At 42.5% G+C, this 16,015-nt stretch overlaps 1 protein-coding gene across 1 annotated transcript in view; it reads right to left on the reverse strand.

Moving 5' to 3' along the window:
• VPS4B (vacuolar protein sorting 4 homolog B) overlaps window positions 1-14,971 on the reverse strand; it is a 31,121-nt gene extending 16,150 nt beyond the window's left edge. The window contains exons 1-3 of the mRNA XM_042909880.1: window positions 14,668-14,971; window positions 3,362-3,473; window positions 2,029-2,185 (exon numbers count right to left, since the gene is read on the reverse strand). Coding sequence (XP_042765814.1) covers window positions 2,029-2,185; window positions 3,362-3,473; window positions 14,668-14,694 — 296 coding nt within the window. The 5' untranslated portion in view covers window positions 14,695-14,971. The remainder of the gene's footprint in view (window positions 1-2,028; window positions 2,186-3,361; window positions 3,474-14,667) is intronic.
• Window positions 14,972-16,015: the final 1,044 nt, after the last annotated feature.

The raw sequence follows: 16,015 nt of genomic DNA on the forward strand, positions 1-16,015 counted from the left end.
TTTAAGTGGCAAAATAAGACATTCGTATTAAAAGTTATCCTTATTTTATTACTTTTAATAAGAATATATTAACCAAAATAGTAAGCAGGCATGTTATCTGTCAATATGGAATCATGAACAGGAAAGGGGCAAAAAGACCAGAATGAAGTCAGGAACCAGCTCCAAATTCCCATGACATACCTATGTATGTGCACATTTATAAACGCATGCCCCACACCTCATTCCACAAAAGACTTTAGATGAGTTACAGGAGAGTTGTAAACAACATAAAAACACCAAACCAGGCAAACTATGTATCAGAACAAGAAGCCATAACCAGGAGAGAAAAACCCCGAATATTAATTATTTAAGGTATCAAGGTCTGTAATCCTTAGGTTGGGGGGTTCCAAAGAATAGATGAAGCTTTTGATGAAAATGAACTGAGACCAAAAGACAAGTAAATCAATCCAGATATTTCATATCTAAGAATTTATCCTGAAAAAATAATTTAAAATAAGTTCAAAGAGTTGACGACAAGGATAATCACACCCACACTGTTCCCAAAGGGGAAAAAATTAGAAATAGAGTATGCTTAATTATAGGGATTAGTATATGATAGAACACATTGCAGTATTTAAAAATGATGTAGAAATAGTTTATTGGAAAGATATTTACAACACGATGTTGAATGAAAAAGTGGTAAAGCAAAAAATATGGCATTACATCATTTTTTACATATCAAATATAAAGGGGGATTAAAAAGCTAGACATCTTTTCCCCCAAATGGGACTGGCTTGGTTATCCTAGGATGGTGGGGTTACAGGTGAGGTGGAGACCGCCAAACGATTCACCTGACGCCTACTCCAGCCTCGTCCCACCGTGCTTTCTTGCACAATGAAGACGGTGCTTTCACACAACTGCCCTGCCCGGGCTTCCTTGCAGCTGGGGCCCCACAGGAGACTGAAGTCCCTCCGAGAAGGCGGAGGCAAGCAGCTGAGGTGGCCGCTGCGTGCAAGGAGACCATGCCTGCGAGCGAACTGGGCAGAGGTCCTCCTGCCTGGCACCAGGAGGCCTTGGATCCTTACCAGAACCACCCTGGGGGAGGCGGGCATTTCTCCTAACGCTACGGAATCCAAGCTGGATTCCCTGACCGCCCTCCCCCAGATCTATAAGGTTAAGACTCTGTAATATATCCCTTTTTGCTTAAATTGGCCAAGATGGGTCCTGCTATTCAATACAGAATTGGAATCCCCCTTCTAGGGAGCCATCTCAGGAGTGGACCCCACAGGGTCCTCAACTCACAGGGAGGAGAGGACATTTCTCCCGGCAAAGGAGTCTCAGGAAGAGTCAGGGGGTCATTCGAGGTTAACTAAAATTTTTCCAATGGTTTCATTAGTCCGTCAGTAAATGGCCCAACTTTCATGTAAGAAACCCTGAAGTTGATTCCACGTTGAAATGCAGTAATCCGCAAGATCAGGTGGGGTCTGGTTTTTGTTATGTCAGTGCTGTAGGTACAGAAGAGAAAATATTCTTAGGTGTCACAGGAACCGCCGATTCCCTGACCATGTCTTCAACAGAGGATATAAAACGCTGAATTTGCAGTTTTCCTCAAACCCTTCCGTGCAGTCTGAAGCAGCCAGTCACCTCTAGTTCTTCCATTCCTTATGTCTTTTAAAACGGCCTTTGGAAGCTGCCCCAAAGCCCTGCCTGCAAGGCACTCCCTTCCCGGCGACCACAGGGATTACCCAAGTAACTTGTGCCACTGCACACCACGAACAGTGAGCGTCACAGTCCGTACAGCTGACCAGAACCTCCTGCCTGCAAACCCAACCAGGCCAGATAGCAAGGTCCCACAATCTCATTTTCTTAGACGTAAGAGACTATGTTCCGGTAAGACTTTGCTTACAAAAACTGGCAGCCGGTCAGATTTGGCCTCTGAGTCCTGGGTTGCCAACAGCTGGTTTAAACAAAAGAAACGGATTTCACAAGTTAAATGTAGTTTTCTCGTTTAAGTAGATATAATAAAGTCTAACACTCTAAAATACATACCCTTTCTCCTCCGCTGGATTCGGCTGTCCCTCTTTCACTGGCTTCTGTGGAGTTTTCTCTTTCTTTTTCAGGTACTCCTTTAGTTTTTCTGCTCTATCAAGATACTCTGTACACTTTGCCCTGATACTCTGCTTGGCTTTATCACCCTGGGCTTCATCTATTAAAGGCAAGTGAGAGAGATTTTTCCATTAGTCTTCTACATGGACAGGTTTAAACTCTTAGACACACTTTTGAGACATGGACAATCTAGTTTGGGGGCGGGGGGAGGGAGGAAGGGTATCTCTAAGCCTCGTAACCAACCATCACCAACTCTTGTCTGCTTCCCTCCAGCACGGCTGGAAGCCAACAGCGGGTCTGAGGCAGAAAGAAATCTGAGCAAGACACTAGGATATGTTAAGTTAATGCTAAATAATAAGAAGAAATTATGTAATATTCTGTGGGTTTTCTATTCTTCCTTTAACATTTTGTGCGGACAGCTGAAAGCGGCTGCTCTCGCATAAAACCAATTCTAAGACCAACAAAAGTAATATCAACCGTTTCCATTAATGTCTACGTAAGTTTCATCTCATGGTAGAAGAATGCCGGAAATTCCGTATGTTACAGGTGCCCCCAATACAGTAATTTTACTCCACAAAGGCCTCTGTGGGAGCTGTCTCAAAAGCCGACTTGAGCAGTCCATGCAGGGCAATTATCAATTGCAATAATCAATTATCTTAGGATTCATTTTTAGTTTCACTTTTATTTGACAGAAAACCTCAACATGAAATGAAGAAGCTCAAAAGAAAATCCTAAATTATCCAACCGCTGAAGTTTTCAGTAAAAAATAACTTTCCGTTTGCCAGAGAGACACTTTTGTCGTATGCTCAGCTTATGCTGAAGAGCCACGGAGGCAGGGTTTTTACCCACTTTCCCCTCACCGTCGCATCCCGGTGCCTAAAACAGTACCTGGTGCGTGGGAAACATGCAGTACGTATTTGGAAAACATACGAACAAAATGGCTCCCAACCTATTTTTTTACAAGTACTTAAGAGAGTATTTTCAGAGACGCTTAGAAAATGTGGTTCGTACATAATGTGGGTATATCGCCAGTAAAATAAAAACTATTTACATCGATTATATGGCATTTTAATATTTTTAGGTAGACAAAGTAACAATAACTAGGATAGCTATGCACATTTGTTTGCCGACTACTTAAAAATTATTAACAAGCTACCGGGAATATTTTGCAAATGGATGGTTTGGAATTTTCTGGCATTATATTTCAACTGTTATAAAAGAAACAGAATAATCTTTTCCTTTAACTTTTAAAACAGAAAACAAACTATGGCCTTACATTTAACTACATGGAGAAAATACTGAACAGCGTGTTGGTAGAGTTGAAGAGCTTCCTCATAGTTCCCAGCTTTGTCTTCCTGGGCTGCTTTGCTAGCAAGATCTATTGCTTTCTGTTTGAAGGGAGGCAAAATCATATCATCAAAATCAAATAAGCAACAACACTGTGATGTAAATGATCATATTGAACGTGTTTTTTTCCTTTTCTTTTCTTTTTTTTTTTTTTTTAAACTAAAAGCAACCTCAGGGACACCTGGGTGGCTCAGTCGGTTGGCTGAGTGTCTGACTTCGGCTCAGGTCATGATCTCACCGTTCATGAGTTCGAGCCCCGCACGGGGCTCGCTGCTGTCAGTCTGTTAGCGCAGAGCCTGCTTCAGATCCTCTGTCCCCCTCTCTCTGCCCGCCCCTCCCCCCCGCCCCGTGCTCTCCCCAAAATAAATATTTTTAAATAAATAAGTAAAAGCAATCTTAAAACAAATCCACCTGTTTTCCCTAAATCTCAATTGCATGTTACTATACATTATAATGATTTACAAAATGTAAACTACATTTGTTAAATGGGTAAATGCTGACTACTACTTTTACCTAGTACCAATCCCTAAGATTCTCATTAATTTTCATTCAACATAAGTCAAGCTTAAAGCTAGTAAGGAATAATCAAATAATATGAAAATTCAAGTTAAAAGTATTCAGGGAAATTCTCAGAAATGCAATGTTGTTATAGATAAATCATATAACAACAGTAAAATGTAAATGGTGTAAAACCCCCTCAGAAGCAATGGGGCAATGAAATTGCAAGAATATGAAAATGCCCAAATCTTTTAATCCAGTAAGACAGTAACCAGAGGGGTCTTTTTAAAAAACAAAAACAAAACTTGGAAACATTAATTTTACACAGCAAACAGATGCCACACAATGGAATATTATAGGATCATTAAAATAATATTAAACCATTCACAATAACATGGAAAAATGTCTATAATGGGATTTTTTAAAAAGCACAATACAATTTTTACATGTAGCAGGAGTTCAGCTACTTGAAACAATAGCAAAAACAAGCAAAACCCAGGAAAAAGATGTAGAGAAAATTTAACACAGCTCATTTTTGATAAGACTCAATTTCTTCTTTTTCTGCTTTTTCTCATCTTCTAAAAGTGTCCATAATGAACATGGACTTTTGTGGTATTTAAAAAAAAAAACCAAAAAACACAAAACCCCTAGAAATAGACCCATACAAATATGTCAACGGACTTTTGACAATTTGCAAAAGCAAGTTAATGGCAGAAGAAACAGTGCTGGAGCAATCAGACATCTTTAGCAAAAAAAAATTAAGAAATAAAAAAAGACAGAGACAGAGAATCTTGACCTAAACCACAAAAATTAACTCACTACACTGTACACCTGTAACCAATGTTACACTGTATTTAACTAACTAGAAATTAAATAAAAACTTAAAAAAAATCCCGTAAGTTCTTAAAAGCAGAGAATTTTCTCTAGCTGGAAGTAGGAGACAGGAGGCAGGAGAAGTCAGAAAGAATAGAAGCCTGATGAAAATCCACCCGACCACACTGGCATCCAAGCAAAAGAACCTGGCTGACAACCACATGAAACTGAAGTCTGCCAACAACACGCATGTGTTTAGAAGCAGACACGTCCCCAGAGACTTCATGAACAACCACCAAACAGACAGACACGCAGCCCTGCTGACACCTCGGTCAGCCTGGTGAGACTCTGAGCTAGAGCCCCGCTGAGCGATGCTCGACCTGGACTTCTAACCCACAGAAACGGAGACAGTAAGTTAAGGTTGTTGTAGGTTGAAAAAAAATTAAATCACAATGGATCGTGGACTTTAATATAAAATATGAAACCATAAAATCCTTAGAAAAAACTGAAAATCTCCAGCATCTAGGGCTAGGCAAAGTTCTTAGACTATATGTGCCAAAAAACACAATATATAAAATGAAAACAACATGGGACTGGCATAAAGACAGACACATACATCAATGGAACAGAATAGAGAGCCCAGAAATAAACCTATGTGTGTACAGTGAATTAACTCACCACAAAGGAGTCAAGAATACCCAAAGAGGAAAGGACAGTCTCTTCAATAAATAGTGTTGGGAAAACTGGACAGCAAAATGCAAAAGAACGAAACTGGACCACTGCCTTACACCATCCACAAAAATTAACTCAAAAGATTTGAACAGAACACCTGACACCATAAAACGCCTTGAAGAAAATATAGGCAAGTTAAGCTCCAACTCCAGTCTTGGTGATGATTTTTTGGATTTGACACCAAAAGCCAAGGCAACAAAAACAAAGATGAACAAGTGGGACTCCATCAAACTAAAAAGCTTCTGCACAGCAAAGGAAACCATCAACAAAATGAAAAAGCAACCTACCACATGGGAGAAAATATTTACAAATTGTGTCCTGCTAAAGGGTTAATATCCAGTGTGTAGAGAGAAGAACTCATAAAACTCAACAGCAAAAAAACCAAGCAACCCAATTAAAAAATGACTCGAGGATCTGAACAGATATTTTCCCAAAGACATACAAACGCCCAACAGGTATATGAAACAGCACTCGAGATCACTAAACGTCAGGGAAATGCAAATGGAAACTACAATGAGCTGTGACCTCACATCTGTTAGAATGGCTATTATCAATAAAACAAGAAATAGCAAGTATTGGTGAGGATGTGGACAAAAGGGAACCCTTGTACACTGTTGGTGGGACCGTAATTGGTGCAGCCGCTGTGGAAAACACTATGGAGGTTCCTCAAAAAATTAAAAATAGAACTACCATATGATTCAGCAATTTCACTATTTATCCAGAGAAAACGAAAACATGAACTTTGTCGAAAGATACACGCACCTCAATGTTCAATGCAGCATTATTTAAAATAGCCAACTTATGGAAACAACCTAAGTGTCCACAGACAGACGAATGGATAGAGAATGTGGTTACGTACACAATGGAATATTATTTAGCCATAAAAAGAAGGAAATCTTGACATGTGTGACGACATGAATAGAATTAAGGGCATTACGCTAAAGGAAATAAGTCAAAGAAAGACAAATACCATACGATCTCATTTATGTGTGAAATTGAAAGAGAAAACATCCACAAATAAATCCAAGCTAATAGATACAGAGAACATACAGGTAGTTACCAGAGGTGGGGAAAGGTGAAACAGGTGAAGGGAGTCCAAAGATCCAAACCTCTAGTTATAAAATAAATGTCATAGGGATGTAATATACAGTATGGTGACTACAGTTAATAACACTGTGTTGCATATTTGAAAGTTGCTAAGAGAGTGTCTTAAAATTCTCATCACTGGAAAACCATTTTTGTAACAATGAAAGGTGACAGGTGTTAGCTAGACTTACTGTGGTGTCATCTCACACCGCATACAAAAAAAAAAAAAAAAAAATGAATCCTGTTGTACACCTGAAATGAATATACGTCAATTATACCTCAAAAAAAAAAAAAAAAAAAAAAAAAAAGAAAAGAAAAGAAAGAAAAGGAAAATGATAAATTGGACCTCATCAAATTATAAAAGTTTTACTCTGTAAAAAATCCTATTAAAAGGATGAAAAGACAAGCTACAGACTGAGAGAAATATTTGCAGACTACATATTTATAAAAGGACTAGTATTTTAGAATAGAAAGAACTCCCAAAACTCAACAATTTAAAAACAATCCAAGTAGAAAATGGGCTGAAGACATAAACAGACATTTCACCAAAGAGGATATACACATGGTAAAGTAGCACACAAAAAGATGTTTAACATCACCAGCCATTAGAGAAATGCAAATTAAAACCACCATGAGATATCTTGAAACATGTATCAGAATGGCTTTAAAAAAAAAAAAAAAAAGTGACAATAATACCAAACGCTCCAGAGAACTGGATCACTTACACATTGCTGGTAGGATGTAAAATGGTAGAGTCACTCTGGGAAACTGTTTTGTTTTTGTTTTGTTTTGTTTTTTTTCACAAATCTAAACGTGCAGCTACCATATGAACCAGTGACTGCACTCCTGGGTATTTACCCCAGAGAAATGAAGACTTCTGTTCACACAAAAATTTATACATGAACATTCCAGATGTCCTTCAACCATACAGCATGGTTAAACAAAGTGTGCTACACCCATACCAAGGAGTACGGTTCAGTTACAAAAAGAAACTACTTTGATACACACAACATGAATGGATCTTGAGGAAGAACCAATTCCAGAAAGTTACATATCCCAGAAAGTTACATATCGTATGATTCCATTTATGTAACTTTCTGGAAATGACAAAACCAGAGATCGAGAGCATATTAGTATTGTCAGGAAACAGGGATGGTGGGGGGGGGGGGGTGGCAAGAAACAGAGGTGATTGTGGTTCTAAAAGGGCAACAGGGGGCTCCTTGGTGGCTCAGTTAGTTAAGCATCTGACTCTTGAGGGGCGCCTGGGTGGCTCAGTCGGTTGAGCGTCCGACTTCGGCTCAGGTCATGATCTCATGGTTCGTGAGTTCAAGCCCCACATCAGGCTCTGTGCTGACAGCTCAGAGCCTGGATCCTGCTTCAGATTCAGTGTCTCCCTCTCTCTCTGCCCCTAACCCATTTGCATTCTGTCTCTGTCTCTCTCAAAAAAAAAAAAAAAAAAAAAAGTCTGTGTAAGCATCTGACTCTTGATTTCAGCCCAGGTGAGGATTTCATGGTGGTGAGACTGTGCTGGGTGGGGAGCCTGCTTAAGATTCTCTCTCTCCCTATTCCTCTGCCCTGCCCCCACATACCGTTTCTCTCTCTCTCAAAAAATAAAAATACACGAAAAAAATCTATAAAAGGGCCACAGGAGGGGTCCCTGTGGGTAGAACTATTCTGTATCATGACTTTGATGGAGGATCCAGGAACTTACCCATATGACACAGCTCTGCACACACACACACACACACACACACACACACACACACACACACAATATACATGAATACAAGTAAAACTGGAAAATCTGAGTAAGACTGGTGGAATGTATCAATGTCAACCTCCGGGTTATACTGTACTATAGTTTTATAAAATGCTACCACTGGGAGCAAATGGGTGAAGGGTCCACAGAACCCCTCTATATGATTTCTCACCATCGCATGTGAACCCATGGTTATAGCAAAATAAAACCTTCATTAAAAAACCAACTTTAATATTTAAACACACATACACACATGTAAATAACAAGCATGGTTTATTAAAACATTCCACCTGGATTAGTCCAAGTAGTAAAACTGTATTCAACAAAAGAGCCAGTAGAAAAAAAAGGATCATGGTTATGCTATATTAAAAATAAGCATATAAGAAAAAAACCACTCAAACAATCCCAAACCAACCATACGTGAGAATATTATATTTTGAAGCAGTTGCTAATGGAATGCATAGATGGAATGAAAGCTGTAAATAGGAGGAACAGACCTTCCCTCTGTTGTTGCAGGAGGGAAAAAAAAATGGTAGAGTTGATAAGATGTTTCACAGTTCAAATAGCTGAATTTGATGGTGAATTTTCAAAAGTCTGGTAAGCTAGGTGGGATATAAAGGGTGAACTCACAGCACTCATACGTGTGGGCAACCGGTGGACTGGGGCACCTTGTCACATAAAAATGCACCTAGAAGACTCCACGGCTAAGCCATGCAGGAGAAATAAGTTCTTTCTTATTCTAGCTACAATTTTCTTCTATTATTTTGAATTGTTGTGCCGCTCACCTCTCTAGCTATGTGTTCTCCTCATTTGCAGTCAGTCCTATTTTCAGCACCACAGTGATGGTTAAGGAAAACTCTTACACTTGGTATTTAATTACCTAGCTCCAAATACGGTAACAATGACTTTAAACCAGCCCTTCTTTGATGACGGACAGGCCTGTATTTGCACTGTCCAACTGTGAGCCACTAGCTACAATCGGCTTCTGAGCACCCATGGCTAGTGTGACTGACGAGTTCTAAATTTTGAGTAAAATTTAAATTTAAATAGAGGCGCCTGGGTGGCTCAGTCGGTTAAGTGTCCGACTTCCAGCTCAAGTCATGATCTCACAGTTCTTGAGTTTGAGCCCCGCAACAGGCTCTGTGCTGACAGCTCAGAGCCTGGGGCCTGCTTCAGATTCTGTGTCTCCCTCTCTCTCTCCCTCTGCCCCTACCCTGCTTGTGCTCTGTCTCTCAAAAATAAATAAACATTAAAAAAATTAAAATAAATAAATTTCAATAGTCACATGTAGCTACTACTGAACAGCGCATGTTAAACCTTTAATCAAAAATGATTTGAGGGTATGTATCTCTTTTTCCCTTGCTGAACACCCCACTTCAACCTTGGTTCTATCAGCATTTTTCATCTGAAATGAAAGTGACTGTGTCTGGTGTGGTTTGGGAGTGCCAGTTATTCCTAACCCTGACCACTTCCATCGCACGTGTTTCAAAACTACCACCGAGCCTCCCGAGTGGTCAGCCTGCTTCCACACTCAACACCCTGGCGTCCACCTGGCAGCCAACGATGGGCCCTCTTCGGTGGGTTTGCACGGTAGTTAATAAAACCCAGATGCTGGCTCACGGTCGACAGGGCCTTAAATGACCTGTGTGTGCCCTGGCTCCTTCCGGATCTCACCCCAAACCTGTTAGTTCACCTTTACTCAGGAAGCCTGCGCACGGCTGATCCCTCGGCCTAGAATGTTCTTCCCCAACAGGCGCAGGACAGTCTCTTTTTCACAGTTCAAATGCCAAGTCCTCAGAGAGGCCCCCCTAATCTACCGCAGAGGCTGCACTCTGCCCCTGCTCTCGGTTCTCCCCCCACCCCAGAGCCGGTGCCTGGCACACACTGGGCACTTAATAACATTGCCGAACGAAGGAAAAAAAATCCCCTATTGCTTTCTCAGAATCTTCTTCCTTTTGGTTATTCCACCCCTATCATCTCTAACAACTTTCCTCCACTGGATGTTTTCCTGCCTGTCCATGCTATTTCTCTCCCCTGGGCTCTGGAGACCACCCCCATCTTCCTTCTCTGACATCCACTCTATGAATCACATGCCCACTCTGCTGCTCTCCCCAACGTAACCTTTTTTTTTTTTTAATTGGGGCCTTCCTCAGCATTAAAATATACGTAAAGTCCTACCTCAGACTCATATCTCCAAAACACAAACGAAAACCCGCTGGCTCTCCCCAGTTTCTAGGTTCCTCCCTGGTTAACATCTCACTTATCTCTTCACCTCCAGAGCAAAATCCCAAAGAGAACCCTGAGTGCGTCATGCTTTCTTGACTCCTCCAGTGCTTCCTGCTGCCTGCCAGGCCTCGCAATGACCTAACTCTGTCCGCAGCATTCAACCCTCAAAGCAGACATCTGGACTCGGCCTCCTCCTCCGGCCTCCATGGCACCCTTCTCTCTCAGTTCTACTCTTGACTGTGCAGCGATTCTTCTGCAGGCGCCCTTTTTTCTCTCCTTCTATGCCAATATTGCACAGCGTTCTTGTTCCTCCTCATGCTATGAACTCTCCAAGATACCCTCAACCTCTGCTACCATCTGTATGCTAATAACTCTCCAATGCTTGTTTCCAGCTCTCTCCCTCTAGTTCTACACATATGTCTCCAACTGCTCATGGAACATTTCCACTTGGTTGCCTGTACATGCATTTCAAACCCAAAAAGTTCAAGATCACCTGTGCCCAAATATGTGCCTCTTCTTGTAATCCCAGACCCAATTCTTCCCCACTGAGATATCCAACCCAGGAAGAGGGGCGAAAACTCAGCCTCCTCCGCACCCCTCTTTCTAAATGCAGAGCCAAGCCTGACTTCTTCCTCTCCAATCTGTCTTTGATTAATCCTTTCTTCTTTAAGAGGTACTACACTACTTTGGCCCTCCCCATCTCCCATCACACAGAACCCTGCCTCCTAACTGGTCTCCCATGTTCCCAGGGTGGCTACCGGTCTGGCTGTCCCCCATGCACGCATGGTAGTTTCCTTCTAAAACAAAACCCTGAGCATATTACCTTCGCAGACTCCTGACTATAGCAGGATGAGGACCAATCATCTCTGTGTTAGCACACACCCTTCCATGGCCTAACTAGGCTTGTCCACTCACCTTATGCACGCAGTTCCAGTCATGCCAAACTGATGGGACAACTGAGACTTTATGCCTGTTTATAGTGTACTCTCCACCTGGAATATCCTATCCAGTTATCTCCCCACATAAGTCCAGCTTCTCTAAGACTCGGCACAGTCACGGTCCTCCTGCTGCAAAGTGTCCCTGATACCCCCAAGTGGCCTACCCTATGCTTCCTCTAAATTTCCACTGCCTCTGTTACACATTTCCAAAGATCACACAGTATCCCTGTTAGCCACTTAAAAATATTTTTTAATGTTTATTCATTTTTTGAGAGAGAGAGAGAAAGAGTGGGGGAGGGACAGAGAGAGAGAGGGAGACACAGAATTTGAAGCAGGCTCCGAGCTCTGAGCTGTCAGCACAGAGCCTGACACGGGGTTCGGACCCATGAACTGTGAGATCACGACCTGAGCTGATGTCGGGCACTTGACCGACTGAGCCATCAAGGCGCCCCAGCCACTTTATATGTCTTTTCACATCAGAATGTAAGCCCTTGGATTTCAAGGATGATATATTTCTTTTATGATTCCCTAAGACTTAGCAAAATGTATGGCACATTTAGGACTGAGTAAACCTTGAGTTCTATGTATACCGCATTACTCGCAATTTCTGCCAACCCTAAGGTTTATTGCACTTCTAGACTGGGGCATATATTCTTTTCTTTACCTGGAATGCATCCCATTTTCTGGTCCAAGTCACTTTTTCATAGTGAAAAAAGTACAAATGTATAACACATAAACCTGGATTCAAAACTGTCTTCTATACTAACTGCATGTCTTGGGTTAAATCATAACCTTAATACACTTTGGATTCTTATACCATGAAACTGAAGTAATATTCACCTTGAAGAGTTGCTTTGAGGATTAAGATCACACCAAACACCCGGTGGACAGTTAGTGTCGGCACCTTACACATTATCTAAGCTCACATCATCTCCTCTGTGGAACATTTCTCAGTTACCTTTGAAGAGTTAGATAAGCCCTTCCTTTCTGCCCTCCTATACTAACCTTTAATTCTATCATAGCACTATTGTGTTATTTTATAATTGTGAGTTTTAGTTATCTGCATTCCTCCATTAGTTAAGAGCTCCTGGTTATGGGGAGTTTTGCCTTGTTTGGTGGGAAAGTTATTTGCTATTTAAGAATATTCTTCATCCAAATTTCCTAGGTTAGAAGGTTAAAAAGGTTTGAATGAGAAAGTGCACCTATGACCCAACCACCATAAAATTAAACATCTCTCCCCGTTTAAAACTGGCAACGTGCCTTTCATTTGTGTCAGCCTCTAGCCGATTCATTAAGGAACATCCAACAACCCAATTCAAATATGACGCAAACTGACCATAAAACCAAAGTGCAATTCTTGCAAAAGAAAAAACAGGGGCGCCTGGGTGGCTCAGTGGGTTGAGCACCCGACTTCGGCTCAGGTCATGATCTTGCAGTTCTCAAGTTGAGTTGGAGCCCAGCATCATCGGGCTTGCTGCTGTCAGCCTGTCAGCGCAGAGCCTGCTTTGGATCCCCTGGCCCCCTCTCTCTTTGCCCCTCCCCCACTCATGCTGGCTCTCAAAACATAAAAGCCTTAAAAAAAAAAAAAAGGAAAAAGGTATCAGTAAATGGATGAAAATTATGTTGCAGAATGTCCAAATTACATGCAGTTTTGACAAGCGAAAAGCTGATGAAATAAAGAGTTAACTAAAAAACCAACAAATATGAAGACAAGACAGTACTTCAAAAGAAATCACTTTTGATATTAAAGAAACAATACTTTTATCAAAGAAACAATACTTTTTCCAAAAACATTTACCAAAAAGACCCTTTCTGAATGGGCTACAAAAAAAGTCAACGCTAAGTGGAGATTGTTATATCTTAGTCTAATGCAACCCTGTTGGAAAAGATACACACAAAAATCAATACATGACTTATTCTTCATTCTAAGGAATAAGCCATAGTTGCAATTATAACATTCTGAGACACATAAAACATTTATTTTCATAATCTTTTGGGTTGATTTTCAAGGTAAAAATCCCAAGAAAGGGACGCCTGGGTGGCTCAGTTGGTTAAGCGACCCACTTCCGCTCAGGTCATGACCTCGCGGTTGGTAAGTTCGAGCCCCACGTCGGGCTCTGTGCTGACAGCTCAGAGCCTGGAGCCTGCTTTGGATTCTGTGTCTCCCTCTCTCTCTGCCCCCCCCCCCCCCCCACGCACATTCTGTCTCTCTCTCAAAATAAACGTTAAAAAAAAAAATCCCCCAAAGCTCCTTCCTATCCTACCTCTTTCTGTGTGTGAAATTCTGAGTTCTATTTTAATGTATCTACTTTCAGTGGTCTTTCTTGTCAATTACCCAGGTTTGAGCAGGTCCTCCATTATCCTTAGTGCTTGTACTGGACACTCAATGAATGTCTCATCAACGACTGCAAGACGAAGACAAGGGTTCAATATTTTATGCTGATCTTTTGTCCCAAAATGACCCAGTGGACTGGGAGTCCTCGAGGCTAAGTCACATTCTAAATCCCTCTGAAACCTCAGATCCCTTCTGGGCATCGGAGGCACGATTTCACAAATTTCTCAATGAATCTCACAGATGTCCAACAATCATGTCTAAAAGTTTAAGGTTCTACGATTTATGTACAAAACACTGTACTCACTGCGGTAAGGGTGGGGAGATGGAGCCACAAAGGTTAAGAACACTCCCTGATTTTATATACATTTTGGGAGCCATGGCAGAGTGCACATGAATGCATAGCTCAAAGAACTGACGGATTCCTCAAATTCCAAGACTGTCCTCACGTTTCTATTCACCTGACAGCTAAAAGAGAAGGGCTTTGCTACACCAGCTTGAGACGGAGAACTAAGATCACCAGTGCTTTGCAAACATTACGTTCTTTCCTCTCTGTCTTACAGTGATTGGAGCGTCTGTGCCTCCGGTTCAAAGCTCTGCCCAGTTCTGTTCAAAAGAGGAAGAAAACCCACCTCAACAAAAGTGAAGCGTCTCGCACAGCGGGTGGGCTTGGGAGATCCCGGAGCGGGCGGAAAGCGCCCGACCCTCCCACCTGCGGCTGGGCGGGGGCGCCGCCCTCCTCCGTCCGGCACCAGGGGCGCGGCCGCTTCCTCCCTCCTCCCCGGTCTCCAATCCTAACCCCGCGCCGCCCCTCGGCTCCGGCTCTCCAGGACGCGGGAGAACAGTGATACCTGGAGATTGGACGAGGTGGATGCCATGGCGGAGATCCGAGGCGGCTCCCTGGGGAAGAACTAGGGCAGAGGAAGCCAACAGCGGCAACGTCGAATCGCGCCCGGTGTTGCCTCAAACGTGCGCAGGCTGGTAGCCCTCGGACCCGGAGCGACGCCTCCCCTCCGCGAACTGGTTCCAAAACCGCAAGCCGCTCCAAGCGCCGCCGACCCTTCTCAGAAAACTTCCGCAATTCTGAGCCCCCCCCTCCGGGCTCTCGTCCCGCCTCTGGCCTCGGCACTTCCGCTTTCGTCATCAGCACGCGCGCTACCCAGTCTCCAGCCATTCTGGTCTCGTCTCGGCCCCGGGATCTCGCGATGCCGGGAGCCCGGAAGCGCTCCCGGGCCTAGTGGAAGTCAGGCTGGGCGCAAGCGCACTGAGGCTCTTACGTAGGGGCGGAGATGCGTCCTAGAGCCAAGACCTGTTACGTTTTCTTCTTTTTCCAGATGTTTTACCCTTGAGGTGAATTATTGGCTCTGGCTCCTTTCAGTCCACATCATGGAGCGTGCCCTGGAGTTCTGTGGCTTTTGAGTGAAAAAGCCATCCCGTCCCCAAGACCCACCATGTGGGGACTTCGGGCTCGTTTACTGTGTCTCATTCATTCCGTTTTCTCCTCTGTAAGACGGGGTTAATTATATACAGTACCCACCTCAGGATTGTGAAGAATGCTAGTAGCATGCGCTGGCATAGTGTTGGATGAACAGTAAGATCTCAGTAAGCCTCAGCGTTTATTACTCAACACTGTACACTTTATTCAATAAGTTGTCATGGCTCCGTGAGGTCCTGAGAATGTTAGTAAAAGACAGGTGTGGTTGCTGTCTTCTAGGAGCTCACGGTTTGGTGGGGAAGCAGGCTCCTGAACACAAGTCTTATGAAACTGGCAGATCAGATTATCTTTTACACCATTTATAAGGAAGGTTAATGACGAGAGGTTAAGTGCTTTCTGTGTGAGATCACATGTCAGGGATTAGTCGCAGACCTTCAATAAGACCTTGCGTCAGCCTTTCTATCGTTTGCAGTCAAAATCCTCTTTTTCTTCATCCTTATGTAGGTAAGCTTCCCCAAGGAAAGTGAAATAGGTATTTAATCATTCCTCCATTTTATTTCCTACTCACTCCCTAATTCTTCCCGATCATCTGATGTCTCCTACTAAAGTTCTTCCCTCGCTCTTCTTACTAGGTATTGTCAACTACCCAGTTCTTGAACTCTCACTTGTAGAGAATCCTAATATTCTTTGTCTTTCTCCTTCACTGTCTCCCCTTCTTTTAAAAAAAAAAAAAATTATTATTTATTTTGAGAGCAAGCGGGGGA

This window comes from Panthera leo, chromosome D3 (assembly GCF_018350215.1).
Source record: "Panthera leo isolate Ple1 chromosome D3, P.leo_Ple1_pat1.1, whole genome shotgun sequence".
NCBI lineage: Eukaryota > Metazoa > Chordata > Mammalia > Carnivora > Felidae > Panthera > Panthera leo.